The 17251-nt window shown below is 41.2% G+C and overlaps 2 protein-coding genes across 2 annotated transcripts in view; both read right to left on the minus strand.

Moving 5' to 3' along the window:
* LOC145447125 (uncharacterized) overlaps positions 1–17251 on the minus strand; it is a 469805-nt gene that overhangs the window by 374065 nt on the left and 78489 nt on the right. The window lies entirely within an intron of this gene.
* On the minus strand, positions 2857–4415 carry LOC145445759 (uncharacterized). Its single transcript, XM_080323886.1, has 2 exons — positions 3642–4415; positions 2857–3049 (listed from the first exon to the last, which is right to left on the minus strand). Exons 1-2 carry the CDS (start codon positions 4143–4145, stop codon positions 2987–2989), a joined length of 567 nt encoding a protein of 188 aa, XP_080180012.1. The 5' UTR covers positions 4146–4415; the 3' UTR covers positions 2857–2986.

Raw genomic sequence — 17251 nt, forward strand, 5'->3', positions numbered from 1 at the left:
ACATTTTACACAAATACACATGTTCAGTTTATTTGAAGTAATAGCGGACAAGCACATTAACTAATCGTCCAGAACAAGGTGTAGAGCTTCTTTCAGATCTTGGCATACTTTCTTGATATCAGAATCCTTCTTTTGATTTGCGATGTAAAAGCAATACCAGTTTCGCATACATGAGCATATGATTGCGTATAAATCGATATTGAAGTCTTCTGAGAGCATCTTCATTATTCTCCAGTCTACACAATATTATTTTCCTCTTAGTACGTTATGTCTCTCAATCCAACAGAACAGTTGAATTGCTATTCGAAGGTATCTGATACAGACAACTGTAAACTAATTCTTTAAGTTTGTTCATCGTAGCGTAACGACCATTTTTACGAATCCATAACTGTATCATTTGATATCGTTGCTCAGTTAAGTTATAGCAATCCATGTATTGACATTCGGCAATTTCATTGTCAGATAGCTCAAGTTTTTCACGTGCAAACCTATACCAGTTCATCGGGTCAATCCGATCCATTATGACGTATATATCACTAGCAGTATTCTTGGACATATTCGATCTACAGCAGAGGTCTCAAACACGCGGCCCGCGGGCCGCATGCGGCCCGCCAGAGCATTTTGTGCGGCCCGCGACGGCATTTTGAAATTTCAAGTAATCAGCAATATATTTAAGTGCCATATATCTTTTTTAGATGTAAGAATTTAAAGTTAACGCAAAAACTACTATAAAAATCACCGAAATCCCAACAAACATCACTATCACATCACTTTTAATAGCTACCATGCGGTAGAAGATCAGCTATCACGTCACATTTCTAGTTCATGATGATAAAACATGACCCGTTGATGATTCGCGACTGAAAATTGTAATTTGGTTTGGTGCGACCTTCTTGTAAAATTACTTGATTTCGGATTGACTCGGTGATTAAATAAAAATGACCCGATTTGAGTCGGGTCAAACGCTGAAATCGGAGAAGGACTTGCGACTCTGAATGGTGACTTGGTAATCCTACGGACGCATCAATCTATGTAACTTTCATGGGGAATAGTAATATATCAAAAGGTCGCAGCTTGCGTTGCGTAGGGTATATAGATATTTAATCTGGTAAGTATGGCGACCATGGGTATTCTGTTACCCCCGTGACGTATAATAGTTGGTTAAATGATGTATGTTGATTTTTCTCTTCATCCATGTTATTATCGGTGACGAGTAAGGTGGTAGTACGCTATACAGCGGTAACACCAACGAATTCTTCGTCGATTGGACATTTCTATTCGAGGGGTTCTTGACCAGGGTCCGTGTAGACCCCATCGGGGTACGAAGCACCACATCAGGGAGTAAGAGATGCTTTGTAGAATTTGTAGGCCGATATGCTGTGGAATATTTTCTTGGCCAATTTATTCGACTAGAAAATAGTCTTCGCGCTTCGTGCGATTTTTTGAATGGGCTTTCTGATTTAGATAGGTACCATCAGAAATTGTGTTAAAAATGCACAGGAGCTACGAGAAATCTTATTGGAAGCACAAGGGGTACGATCACTAAAAAGTTTATGAAGCATTGCTATTACTATTGCTCAATAATGAGTGTAGTATTTAAGTGGTTATTGATATATCGAAGGCAAAATATTGCGCTTATTTAATTTGTGTTTGGCAATGACAGTAACAATAGCCTATACTTACCACGACGATATCAAAACCATGGGATTAGGCTACACCGCCCAAATGCTCTGATATCAGATCAATCATCAGTAGATTTTAAAATAGTCTACATAAAGTTGTTGCTCGCCATAGGTCCACTAGTTGCAATATTATAACCCGACAGTTTTACGATGTCATGACGCATCCTCTCGCATGATGTCTATACCTCGTTAATTAAAAAATTTCTGCCCGGCACAAAAACATTTCTATTCAAATATTTGAAAATGTGATTTTTTTTCCGTGTCAAGCGTTAATAGTACAATAGTAAATTACATTTCCACGATGTTTGTGGAATGCCTGCCTGCAAGTTCCCGTCAAATAAAGCCATTAAATATCTCTATCATTGATGCTGCGGCCCGCGGCGTCATCAAAACTAGGAAATTGGCCCGCGAGCACATTTGAGTTTGAGACCTCTGATCTACAGTGTACAGCGAATAATCATGTAATAAATATTACACGTTATATATTGCCTTGCACTTGGTTCAACTACAATAACAAATAAGGCGATCAACTTACGCAATAATGACGTAATCATATCTCAGCGTTACTGGACTGGAACCAAGCAAAGCCGCTCTCGTAATAACTAAAGTAATCAACTACGCAATCATAATGACGTAATCATTACTGCACATGCTTGAACTGCAATACGCAATCATAATGAAGAATATATATATATATATATATATATATATATATCAATTTTTGCAATTTTTAATTTTGCTCGCACTGTACGCGATTTCATGTAGATAAATGTTTTGAATATTAGGCACCCTTCCTCCACAAAAAATACGCATCATTTATGAAAGTAGGCATCTAAGCGTTGGCCATTACCACGCCCAGATGTAAGAAGACATATGAAGTTTGGGCCAACATGGGTCTCCCCAGTAAACACAGTACAGACCAAAGATGTAGAAAAGCCGAGCCGATATAGTAGATATTAGATCTCGGCAGGTCGTAGAAAGGGGGATTTTGTGTCGACTCAATTCAACGTCTTTTCCATGTCCTTCAATAATGTAAATATTATGCAGATGCTACAGCCTTTAAACATGGTGAGTAGAATGTAGATCCTACGTTAGAAGAAGAAGATCCTGATATAATAACCTGTTTTCTACCACTATGGGCTTAACCTGATCACGGCTGCGTACACACACCACATTATTTACTACATATTAATCACATTCGTGATAATTTAATTTCAAACGAATTGGCAATAATGCCGTTGTAAAAAATAAAACGAACAAACGAACGAATGCCTTTAGAAAGAAAGTGAAAACAGTCCTTATCATCAGGTTTCATCTTCTGATGAGCCAGTTAAATAACCAGCATGCGGCCTTTTCTTTTCAACACCCTGCAGAAATAAAATGAAAATGATGATTAATAGCTAAGACATTCGTACTGCGAAAATGGCAGAGGTAGCGACTAACGAATGACTCCTACATTTTTTTCGCCCTTACTTAGTAAAATGGATTCGATTCTGAACTATTTCCACTCAAGTTTTCAAGTTTTATTATTATATTTTTTAATATTATATGACTAGAGAACTGACTTCAATCGTCACTTCTACTTGATTATCAAGATCAACGATGACTACTTCAGCACTCTTTGAAAACAGCCACTAACACAAAAAGAATTCTTGACTAGAGAACTGACTTCAATCGCCACTTCTACTTGTGTATCAAGATCAACGATGACTACTTCAGGAATCTTTGAAAACAGCCACTAACACAAAAAGAATTCTTGACTAGAGAACTGACTTCAATCGCCACTTCTACTTGATTATCAAGATCAACGATGACTACTTCAGCACTCTTTGAAAACAGCCACTAACACAAAAAGAATTCTTGACTAGAGAACTGGCTTACTTTCGAGCTTTTGAATAAAGGAAGACCATATATGTTGAGCGCCAATTTCAGAGTAGTTACTGAGTGAGTGACACTTACTGGTAAGCTCTGTATCACCTTCCCAAGTTCATTGCGCAGACCAAGATAGTAGTATTGCATTGATGACTTGCAGCCAAGATCAACACTCCTGAGACTTGACTGCAATGTTCTCGCAGTTTTGGGCAAATCTTTAAAAACATCAGTTTCTTTAAAATCCTTCATTAAACGAAGCAGTCGTTCCGTATTTCCCTGTGTGATATTGCATTCTGAGGCCCAAACTGCAAGTCTATTTCTGAAAATTACTCCTCGATCCTCATCATCTGAAATTTCATCGGCTTCGTTATCCGTCGAGCTTGACAATTGGGAAAGTGATTCTTCAGATTCCAGTACCGGAACCGCAGCGATCACACTTGAGCTACCTTCCATGCTGTCTGCGAATGAAGATTCTTCTTCGTGGCTATCAGTATTATCAGATGTTGAAAATGTGCCTTGTTTGAGCTTCAAACGCTTAGCCTTCACCCAACGTCTCTGATAGGATCGGCGCTTCCGCATTGTGTCCTCCATATATTCTGATTTCAAGTCACCGTGCAGTCACTTGAGATTCCGCAGAAACAGCAATGACCAAAACAATATTATTAATCTGCAGACCTATATAAGTAAAGTTTCATTTTAGGCGATTAAAGTCGACTGTTGTGACAGGTATCTATCAATCACATCAGTTTTTGCAAAATCGGGTCTGGTTTACCTTGTTGGCCACATCAAGAAGTGCTCACTGAGTGATGTGACGACCACCGGTTAGTGAGTGTGAGTGGTCCCCATCAGACATGGGGTGATTACTTCATGAATGTAATCGATTGCGATTACAATTACAGCAAAATCCGCGAGTAGTCGATTACGATTACTTCGGATTTTTTTCGAATGTAATCGATTGCGATTACGTACGATTACTTGGAAATGCTGTAATCGTCGTAATCGATTACGATTACTAATCACGATTACCCCATGTCTGGTCCCCATGAGCATGCCCAACGATTGTTGTTTCACGTGATCAACAACTGTGCTCCCAACGAAACCCAATCATGACCTGTCCTAGTCTGAGATGCAATCCTAGAGTATATCAAATTGATGCGTTGTGCAAACCACTAAACCAGTTTACTTAATTGCTGATACATGCTCATCTTATCAATACATTATATACCATGTGATGAGCACGCTTATAATTTGGATTGGGTTTTGAGTTACTTAACACATCAATGACTATTGACTATACTTTCAAAGTCATTACAAACAACATCAATAACAACTTCAAAATTGCAGATTATCAAAGGATGTGATAAAATGTTTCCGCGTCAATTTCGGTTATGACCATGCACTATTGCAGACCTTCATTCACTGCTAGTTTAATTGCCGACAAAAGCAAGATAAAGCAGAAGTCAGCCCGCGTACGCATACAGATTCCAGAGCGAACTTCTATATTAGCACTGTAAATGTCCTAATACGTTTGCTAAAGCACCAGCTACCCCAAGACAGTAAGCTAGTCGTACCGTTCTAAACTTCCGACGGCCTGCGGTACTTCTTCGGTATTCTCCACTCGCCGACCAGTGTTCCCCAATGACACCAACAAATGTTTCCCATGAACACGAACAAAAATTTATACACGTCAAAATAAATTGTTTTTTTGTGTCTTTGTACTACTGGGTTGCGGGAAAGGGAGATTGGAGGTGGGTTAGGGTATCCCACCTCCCCTAACCCTAATCATAACCCTAACCTAAACCCTAATATCCCACCTCCCCTAACCCTAATATTCCACCTCCCCTAACCCTAATATCCCACCTCATCCAACCCTAATATCCCCCCGCCCCTAACCCTAATCATAACCCTAACCCCTAATCCTAACCTAACCCTAACCCCTAACCCTAGTATCCCACCTCCCCTAACCCTAATATCCCACCTCATCCAACCCTAATATCCCCCTAACCCTAATCATAACCCTAACCCCTAATCCTAACCTAACCCTAATCATAACCCCTAACCCTAGTATCCCACCTCCCCTAACCCTAATATCCCACCTCATCCAACCCTAATATCCCCCTTCCCCTAACTCTAATCATAACCCTAACCCTAACCTAACCCTAATCATAACCCCTAACCCTAATATCCCCCTTACCCTAATATCCCCCAACCCTAATCTTGGGATACCCTACCCCAACCTTGGCCCTAACCCGCATCCAATCCCCCTTTCCCCAACCCTAATACCCCCACCCAAATATCCGTCTCTACAAAGACACAAAAAAAACAATTTATTTTGACGTTTATAAATTTTTGTTCGTGTTCATGGGAAACCTTTGTTGGTGACATGGGGGAACACTGGTCGCCGAGTGGAGAATACCGAAGAAGTGCCCGGCCTGCTCTCAATATCTAGGAATATTCACTAACGCTACACACAAAAGACAACCCAATTAGTCTATGAATATTTACTTCCTCTTTTCCGACATCAGCAATCTGCTTCAGTCCGGCAGCAACCAGAACCAGCACGCTACTATACGCATGACTGGTCTTTTCAACCGAGGGCTCCGGAGTTATTATGCTTCCGGAGCAGGGTAAGTTGCACTTCACGCAACATAATGAAGGGTTAATGATGTTTTCTAATGGATATATCGAAGCTTTCGCATGAGATCGAAGAACACCGGATAGGAATATATATCGTTTTTGAATGTAACACCGAAGTATCCTTTCTACGTATTTTAGACATACCTGCAAGCGATAGAAAATTAGCTTATTAGGTTAACAACGGGATATAACGAAGTCTAACGCATGTCATGGAACAACACCGAGTAGGAATTTATTTTGATTGAATATAACCTCTAGAGACCATCCTACTACGTATTTTAGACATTCCCCCGACACTTAGAAAATCAGAACCTAATCGAGATGATCCCGGATGATCCTTTTACGGTTTTGTGTTTGCTGGGTCATAGAAGAGTGCCAAAAAGATCGTCAGCGAGAAAACATTGGTCGAAAAGGATTGCCCTTATGTTGACCGTAAACCTCGATATAAATGTATTTGTATGGGTGCCTAAAGTGCTGGCACCGAATAATTATGTCGTGGCAATCTGGACCCCACAGGGCAACTGACATCCCATCCCGAATTATTATTTAACAGTGAAGAAATACCAATTTTGAATCGTGCGCTTCTTTTAGTTTAGTAGTCTGTGTATAGGCGAGTTCAATATCTTTTGATTACATACCGCACAGGAAGTCGGACTGAGAGGATACAAAATTTATAGCAATATACACGCAATTATCAACATTATTGACCTAATCAATCATTAATTATACAGACATTTTACCAGGTCCACGTGGTCGCATCTGAATGGAGACTGCATAGGTCAAAAGTGCTACATTCGGTCAAAGTGGCGATCACCGAATAGATATAGGATTCTTAATTGTATCAATGTGAGGCGAGATGCTATGTAACAGTCCCTGGATTTATGACTTTTACCTATACAAGAATAATATATTGCTCAGAACGCAGTAGTCAAAGCAGATGAATAGAAAATGTGACCTAATATGACAGCGGGTGTAATCATCCCCTCTCCACATCCACAACAATTTCGTTGCTAGAGGCACGAGAACAGCCCCAACTAGCATAATAAATAACAATATATCTCGTCATAATTTTCCAAATATACGTAAGGGCCAACGGATCATGTGACCTCAAACAGCTTTCCATACCTTCGCAAGTTTGTTGCAATTCCATAAATTGTTGTAATCACCCTATCATCGTCACCAGAAACACATATCTGAGTTGAAAACGCGTGATATCAATCAAGCGTACGTTTAACAGTAAATTCAACTAAGTAGCTCATGTCATCCTCTCATACCATGCAGCAGTGTTGATCGAAAAATCGAGCTGGTTTATTCGTCATCACATACACGGATAAAATGACTCTGCAAAAGCTGACATAAACAAATAATGATGATCAGGCTGAAATGTGGCAACATAGGATTGGAAAGCAGCCGAGTGCAAGTAGTAAATTAGTTGACACTCTTTGAAAACAGCCACTAACACAAAAAGAATTCTTGACTAGAGAACTGGCTTACTTTCGAGCTTTTGAATAAAGGAAGACCATATATGTTGAGCGCCAATTTCAGAGTAGTTACTGAGTGAGTGACACTTACTGGTAAGCTCTGTATCACCTTCCCAAGTTCATTGCGCAGACCAAGATAGTAGTATTGCATTGATGACTTGCAGCCAAGATCAACACTCCTGAGACTTGACTGCAATGTTCTCGCAGTTTTGGGCAAATCTTTAAAAACATCAGTTTCTTTAAAATCCTTCATTAAACGAAGCAGTCGTTCCGTATTTCCCTGTGTGATATTGCATTCTGAGGCCCAAACTGCAAGTCTATTTCTGAAAATTACTCCTCGATCCTCATCATCTGAAATTTCATCGGCTTCGTTATCCGTCGAGCTTGACAATTGGGAAAGTGATTCTTCAGATTCCAGTACCGGAACCGCAGCGATCACACTTGAGCTACCTTCCATGCTGTCTGCGAATGAAGATTCTTCTTCGTGGCTATCAGTATTATCAGATGTTGAAAATGTGCCTTGTTTGAGCTTCAAACGCTTAGCCTTCACCCAACGTCTCTGATAGGATCGGCGCTTCCGCATTGTGTCCTCCATATATTCTGATTTCAAGTCACCGTGCAGTCACTTGAGATTCCGCAGAAACAGCAATGACCAAAACAATATTATTAATCTGCAGACCTATATAAGTAAAGTTTCATTTTAGGCGATTAAAGTCGACTGTTGTGACAGGTATCTATCAATCACATCAGTTTTTGCAAAATCGGGTCTGGTTTACCTTGTTGGCCACATCAAGAAGTGCTCACTGAGTGATGTGACGACCACCGGTTAGTGAGTGTGAGTGGTCCCCATCAGACATGGGGTGATTACTTCATGAATGTAATCGATTGCGATTACAATTACAGCAAAATCCGCGAGTAGTCGATTACGATTACTTCGGATTTTTTTCGAATGTAATCGATTGCGATTACGTACGATTACTTGGAAATGCTGTAATCGTCGTAATCGATTACGATTACTAATCACGATTACCCCATGTCTGGTCCCCATGAGCATGCCCAACGATTGTTGTTTCACGTGATCAACAACTGTGCTCCCAACGAAACCCAATCATGACCTGTCCTAGTCTGAGATGCAATCCTAGAGTATATCAAATTGATGCGTTGTGCAAACCACTAAACCAGTTTACTTAATTGCTGATACATGCTCATCTTATCAATACATTATATACCATGTGATGAGCACGCTTATAATTTGGATTGGGTTTTGAGTTACTTAACACATCAATAACTATTGACTATACTTTCAAAGTCATTACAAACAACATCAATAACAACTTCAAAATTGCAGATTATCAAAGGATGTGATAAAATGTTTCCGCGTCAATTTCGGTTATGACCATGCACTATTGCAGACCTTCATTCACTGCTAGTTTAATTGCCGACAAAAGCAAGATAAAGCAGAAGTCAGCCCGCGTACGCATACAGATTCCAGAGCGAACTTCTATATTAGCACTGTAAATGTCCTAATACGTTTGCTAAAGCACCAGCTACCCCAAGACAGTAAGCTAGTCGTACCGTTCTAAACTTCCGACGGCCTGCGGTACTTCTTCGGTATTCTCCACTCGCCGACCAGTGTTCCCCAATGACACCAACAAATGTTTCCCATGAACACGAACAAAAATTTATACACGTCAAAATAAATTGTTTTTTTGTGTCTTTGTACTACTGGGTTGCGGGAAAGGGAGATTGGAGGTGGGTTAGGGTATCCCACCTCCCCTAACCCTAATCATAACCCTAACCTAAACCCTAATATCCCACCTCCCCTAACCCTAATATTCCACCTCCCTTAACCCTAATATCCCACCTCATCCAACCCTAATATCCCCCCTCCCCTAACCCTAATCATAACCCTAACCCCTAATCCTAACCTAACCCTAACCCCTAACCCTAGTATCCCACCTCCCCTAACCCTAATATCCCACCTCATCCAACCCTAATATCCCCCTAACCCTAATCATAACCCTAACCCCTAATCCTAACCTAACCCTAATCATAACCCCTAACCCTAGTATCCCACCTCCCCTAACCCTAATATCCCACCTCATCCAACCCTAATATCCCCCTTCCCCTAACCCTAATCATAACCCTAACCCTAACCTAACCCTAATCATAACCCCTAACCCTAATATCCCCCTTACCCTAATATCCCCCAACCCTAATCTTGGGATACCCTACCCCAACCTTGGCCCTAACCCGCATCCAATCCCCCTTTCCCCAACCCTAATACCCCCACCCAAATATCCGTCTCTACAAAGACACAAAAAAAACAATTTATTTTGACGTTTATAAATTTTTGTTCGTGTTCATGGGAAACCTTTGTTGGTGACATGGGGGAACACTGGTCGCCGAGTGGAGAATACCGAAGAAGTGCCCGGCCTGCTCTCAATATCTAGGAATATTCACTAACGCTACACACAAAAGACAACCCAATTAGTCTATGAATATTTACTTCCTCTTTTCCGACATCAGCAATCTGCTTCAGTCCGGCAGCAACCAGAACCAGCACGCTACTATACGCATGACTGATCTTTTCAACCGAGGGCTCCGGAGTTATTATGCTTCCGGAGCAGGGTAAGTTGCACTTCACGCAACATAATGAAGGGTTAATGATGTTTTCTAATGGATATATCGAAGCTTTCGCATGAGATCGAAGAACACCGGATAGGAATATATATCGTTTTTGAATGTAACACCGAAGTATCCTTTCTACGTATTTTAGACATACCTGCAAGCGATAGAAAATTAGCTTATTAGGTTAACAACGGGATATAACGAAGTCTAACGCATGTCATGGAACAACACCGAGTAGGAATTTATTTTGATTGAATATAACCTCTAGAGACCATCCTACTACGTATTTTAGACATTCCCCCGACACTTAGAAAATCAGAACCTAATCGAGATGATCCCGGATGATCCTTTTACGGTTTTGTGTTTGCTGGGTCATAGAAGAGTGCCAAAAAGATCGTCAGCGAGAAAACATTGGTCGAAAAGGATTGCCCTTATGTTGACCGTAAACCTCGATATAAATGTATTTGTATGGGTGCCTAAAGTGCTGGCACCGAATAATTATGTCGTGGCAATCTGGACCCCACAGGGCAACTGACATCCCATCCCGAATTATTATTTAACAGTGAAGAAATACCAATTTTGAATCGTGCGCTTCTTTTAGTTTAGTAGTCTGTGTATAGGCGAGTTCAATATCTTTTGATTACATACCGCACAGGAAGTCGGACTGAGAGGATACAAAATTTATAGCAATATACACGCAATTATCAACATTATTGACCTAATCAATCATTAATTATACAGACATTTTACCAGGTCCACGTGGTCGCATCTGAATGGAGACTGCATAGGTCAAAAGTGCTACATTCGGTCAAAGTGGCGATCACCGAATAGATATAGGATTCTTAATTGTATCAATGTGAGGCGAGATGCTATGTAACAGTCCCTGGATTTATGACTTTTACCTATACAAGAATAATATATTGCTCAGAACGCAGTAGTCAAAGCAGATGAATAGAAAATGTGACCTAATATGACAGCGGGTGTAATCATCCCCTCTCCACATCCACAACAATTTCGTTGCTAGAGGCACGAGAACAGCCCCAACTAGCATAATAAATAACAATATATCTCGTCATAATTTTCCAAATATACGTAAGGGCCAACGGATCATGTGACCTCAAACAGCTTTCCATACCTTCGCAAGTTTGTTGCAATTCCATAAATTGTTGTAATCACCCTATCATCGTCACCAGAAACACATATCTGAGTTGAAAACGCGTGATATCAATCAAGCGTACGTTTAACAGTAAATTCAACTAAGTAGCTCATGTCATCCTCTCATACCATGCAGCAGTGTTGATCGAAAAATCGAGCTGGTTTATTCGTCATCACATACACGGATAAAATGACTCTGCAAAAGCTGACATAAACAAATAATGATGATCAGGCTGAAATGTGGCAACATAGGATTGGAAAGCAGCCGAGTGCAAGTAGTAAATTAGTTGACTTGTTTTGTCATTTCATAACGTCACAATGCTGCGGTAGGAGAGCGTCAAATCAAACACTTATCAAACATATTATGGTATCAGCTTTAAATACCCAGAGGATCGTCTTCGCACAATGCGTCGGTTACAACGCTCAGTAGGCTTACAGCCCAAAATCCTACTTTATATACGTTGCACTAACTAATAATTTCCACGAGTACAGATAGTTTCCTTATAATAAAACACGGTAAGAAGCAGCCAGATTCGGGTATCAATTACGACCCCCGTCAGTTTAAGCCAAGGCAAGGTCAACATTACATGTATTGACTGACTGATATTGAAGAGATCATAGCGTGTAACGGCATTATCGTTGCTCATTATGGCAGACTAGGGAGTGATATTCACATTTGTGTCTGGTTATAATGAAGTCTCCGCAGTCCGCATACACTTATCGGTCACGCATTGAACAGCTCGACGGCAAATTCACACGCTATTGTACGCAGAATTCAGCAGTTATGTAGAATACTCTTCAATACGCAGAACGAATCGTTCGATGAAAACACTGATTGAGAAGTAACTCCATCACACATGTTTGCATCTTAAACTTTTCTAATAAGATTCGTGTTTATAGGATTCATGTTAATATACTTGTCATGTTAATATACTTGTCAGTCGGGGGGGCCGGGTCTGGGAAAATTAATACTTGGCGGTCCGGATTGCTGAATCGATACATTATTGGCCCATTCATCCACTTATACAAGGAATAAATCGTATTTAATGAATGTATTTTAACGAGAGCAATGTCACTTCAAAACCGTTTCTCGCCGATAATGAGGAAAACAATGTGGATTTGGGAACAGCATTGGCATAAACATGAAGCCGCCATCTCTGCTTCTCTCTCATCAATCAACACACGCTGCAATCCCTAATTAAGATTTCAAGGCGATCTACAAAGACAACGTAGCGGCGCCAAACGCGTCGCATAATTTCACAGGATAATGAGAGTTTTACGGGCTTGAGTATCCCGCTATTGATCAGTCTGGGGGTGTCGCTCATCTTTATTGCCTAACCACAGACCCGTAATATCGACAACGCGGTAATACTGTATATTTCGAGGGTGGTCAAAAACATATCTGTTTGACAGCAGATCGACGCAAATCGAAAAATTAATATACGATCGACACCAACATCGTATACCATTTTAAACACGACGGGTTGATTACGCAGGTGGTGATAAGGTTTTGATCGATTTTTAATGAGGTCGGGCACAGCGTAAAGTGGTTTGAGATTTAAATTGAATTTGCTTCACTGAAATACACAAAACAATACCACGTTTTTAGGTACCACCCCCGGTTTTTCAAACTCTTTCAAATTACAAGCCGCAGCCAGATGGACTTGACTGTCGAGTTGTACTGAATCTGAAACGTGTCAGCGGAAAATATCGTGGGTTATTTCCATATCTGTATATTATTTCTTCGGTTTGTGTGTTGTGGACTTGGGTGAGTAATGGTGTCACGCTACTGATTCGAGTACTCGGTACTTGTGCTATATACTCAAGTCGTTTTAACTTACTCCTCAATCGTTTCAGGTGAAATTACCTCTTTACACGTTTGACTTTAAAAAGCAGAAAGTAGTTTTGTAATGAGTTTACTCCACTTGTATAAAGTTATCAATCAGACCTACACCAGAATCCTACGTTTGAATAACAGGATTATGCGAAACAGCAAGATAGACCCTACCCGTCTCTCGTAGGTCCTCATTTCGCGTTACTCATCGTCTTTTGGGTATTTTAAGCTGAACCGGAGGATAAATTAGCACAACATTTGTACGGAGGATATTTTCCTAGAGAGGGAGGACGTACGGTAACCTCCATTAGTATCAATGGGGCATCAAAAATACCGCATTGCCGTCAACCTGACTGAATATACGAGTTTTCTCAAGCAGCTGATAGGACTGACTTCGTTAGAGTCACACTCGAGTGAATACAGCTGAATTGCGCACACCACACCGAAATTACAAGCACTCGTACGACAAGCGAGCCCGTCAGTGTGATCATCGGTTCCGTAGTAAAACAGAGTGATTTTGTCGAATACCCCACCGTCAGACGGGTGTATCACTAACGAATTCCCCTATCCTTTTAGAGCTAGTGTAAAAGGCCATAGCTCCCCGATCATCCTGTTACAATATAACAACTCTATCAAAAAAGATGGCACGTAACAGTATCTTGTGGTCGATCAGCTTTTCATAATAATATGGAATTCACATAAATACATACCGTTGGAGTCGCTGAGGGATGTAAAGTTGGTATCGTTGTGGGATAATATTTTATTCATCCTCAAATGACTACGTTCATGCTGTGTTAAACACGATTGAGCTAACAACACATGCACAGACCGCAGGTCGCTGCAAAGTTTCGCTGCACGCAGAACTAATAGGCCTTGTATGGGGTGATCACGAGCCGGTCTTCCCGAATATCGACTCGAAAGTGGTGAGGAGACTTGGCGTAGATCCGTGGTCACTCCGATACTTTTGTTCGAGGCAAGCGCTGGGAATGAGACGGGCGAACCCCGTTTTCGATTGTGGTATGTGTGCGTGGAAAAATACAGTACAATTACTAGGGTTATATCACACCTCAAAATACGCTCGTGTCTAAACTTGCCCCATGGGTCAATCAAGGCGACTCACACAGATATTCCTAGTTTATCCTTGACAGCTGTATTACTGGTTAGGTGTATCTTTATTGATGATCGACAACCGCTAGCTGTCGCTATTGCACCATTTACATATTTGTTGGGGGCGAACAACTTCTTCAGTCGGCGGGTCGGCGAAAACGCGAGTTTTTCCAAACAGACGGGTTGATGACTGACATCGATTGTGTCACGCTCGATTGGTCACAGCGGACCGGACCCGGCGTAGATTTCATCAGTTTTGGTTAAACCCGGGCTGGACGCGGCCAAGTGTCTTTGAGAGTCGGATTTATGTTACATTTTACCAGCCTAATACATGGAAATACCAGGACTTTACGGGCCAGTCGGATTTTTTGGACTTTGATTTTGCAATCCTATAGTCGCAGTGGATTCCGAAATATCCCACTCTACTTTACACCTCACCTCAGGCTATAGATCGCATCACGTATGATCTGTCATAATTCATTCCCATTATTGCACCACCGAGCGCGTTTCAGCCAAATAAGGTCAGTCCACCCCGATGAAGCGAGCTACCCCGATTCGTCACTGTACAATTGAATGTGCCATCGTGCGCTAAAATCTGTATTAATTGCTAAAGGTGTTTAATTGAACCAATATATCGATATATTCTTCTCAGCGATATTTTACTCGTTTGGGGCCAAAGTCAGTTATCATATTTCTAGTTCATAATACGTAATAGTCGTCATCTCTGGATGGGACAAAACGTGTAGTGCATTTCGATGAAGCAGATCGCTTTGCGCTGATCGCTGTACGTGACCACCGACCAGGTTTACAGGCATAACCGCTCATTATATAAGCGTGCCTTGCTCGATGCGTCCGTGAATAAGTTATGCGATGTACGGTGGAAATGCGCTTGACTTCTCTAAACGGTGTTGGAGTACTTGAATGCGACATGCAACTTGACACCCAATGTTCGCGACATGCGACTTGACCCGACACAACACGACTTGTACCGAGATTGCCAGCCACTATAAGTAGAGACCTTAAGAAAATAATCCGAGGATCAACCCGGGTGGTATGAAATTTATAATAATTATATTCTTATGAGGACAATGGAACGACCTCAAAACAGGCCCCAAAGGCTGAAAATCGACATAGATCAGAACACTCCCTGGACGAAAGTGGTCATTGTTATGTTCATTGCGTTGCGGCGGTGCCATTCATGAAGCAATGCCTATTTTCAGGCTTTGAGGGGTGTTTCGGGGAGCATGGTTCCATTGTCCCGACGAGATTTTATTTTGTATTTTCGAGATCACTGCGACGCTAGCTTTCGATCATGGTCAACTATATTAGATTTCAGTACTCGGGTCGCCAGATGTAGCACTGGTAAATATGCTACTTTTAGATTACTCAGCAAGAAGAGACACTGTTTGCCCATGCGTGACCGCCAGGAGTTGCATATCTACTATCTATCCACAGGTTAGAAATTTATAATGATATATCATCGGAGTCCGCACTCGGGTGACCGGTATAGCCAATGCAATCGTCGGCCAGAACTGATCTTTATTGGTTATTTTGGATAAAAAGGGCTAAATAATCGCTAAATACTTGTTCAAAAATCACTAGAATTATCGCTAGGCGTTAGATCCATATTTTATGGTGCTAAACTGGATGGAAAATATCTAAATCTAGCGCGAAAATCGGCTAAATTGGCAACACTGACTCGCAGTTACCGAGTTCGAACGGGAAATATGCGAGGCTCCAAGCCGTGACACAGCAATTCTCTGACGGTAACACTCCGCCGAGTCAATAGTTCCGTAGTATGATGCTGCAAATATGCTTGGAGGTGTTGGCATAACATGTGTTGAGGATATGTTTCGATCCTCGGCACAGCAGGATGGATCACAAAACAAAATGGCGCTATGTAGTCTACGCGGCCGCATGTCATTTTCGACAGCGAGATTGATTATCGTGAATTAGGTCTTGGACAAAGCAACGATAGCAGCGCGTCGTATAATATCCGAGCTAAGTAGTTATAGTATACTATAAACCTGATCCTCGCACCGCCAACGAGCCGTAACCACAATTCTAATTCCGCAACAATCCATACACAATAATACACCATACCGGGAGCTTTCGAAATACCAGTTGACGGGCTTCGATCGATTGTCGACACGTGATGATTTAAATCAGCCTGATTTAAACCAGAACCCTAAGTATGATGCAAATATGCTTGGAGGTATTGGCATAGCATGTGTTGAGGATATATTTACGACACATACGCGAACACATCTGGTTGTCTGCAGCGAAATTTGTCGACTTCGAGCGATAGTGCGTGGCTGCCGAAGTAATAGTTCCGTAGTATGATATTGTAAATATGTGTGTAGGTGTTGGCATAACAGGTTTTGAGGATGTTTTACGGCACACGCGGTGATTGTCTGCAGCGAAATTATTCGCCCTCGAACGACAACTGCGTGGTGAGCTCGTGATCGATATACCGATATACTAATGCCGGCCGTTAACACGTTGATGCGGGTAAAATTGAGAATCAGCTATTTGTTTAATTACTTATTATATATTCATAATGCTACTTTATTTAAGTCAATCCATGTCGGGGCGCCTAATACAAATTTTTACTACCACATTTAACCCGATTCTCGGTATGACTCGAAATGACACACATATTTATAATTATAACAGATCATTTCTCCTCACTATTTTAGTCAACAAAAAAAGCAAAAGGTGGACAAGTATGACAGTATGAGACAGACCACAAGCATCACTTTACACAGCCGAACGTATGGACACCTAAAACACGCACCAGAATCTAACGGATCAGGAGAAAACCACACTGACGTCACGACCGGCAATTATGA

The sequence above is a fragment of the Botryllus schlosseri genome, chromosome 9, assembly GCF_051294905.1.
Source record: "Botryllus schlosseri isolate E-star chromosome 9, Bs_hap1, whole genome shotgun sequence".
NCBI classification, from domain to species: domain Eukaryota; kingdom Metazoa; phylum Chordata; class Ascidiacea; order Stolidobranchia; family Styelidae; genus Botryllus; species Botryllus schlosseri.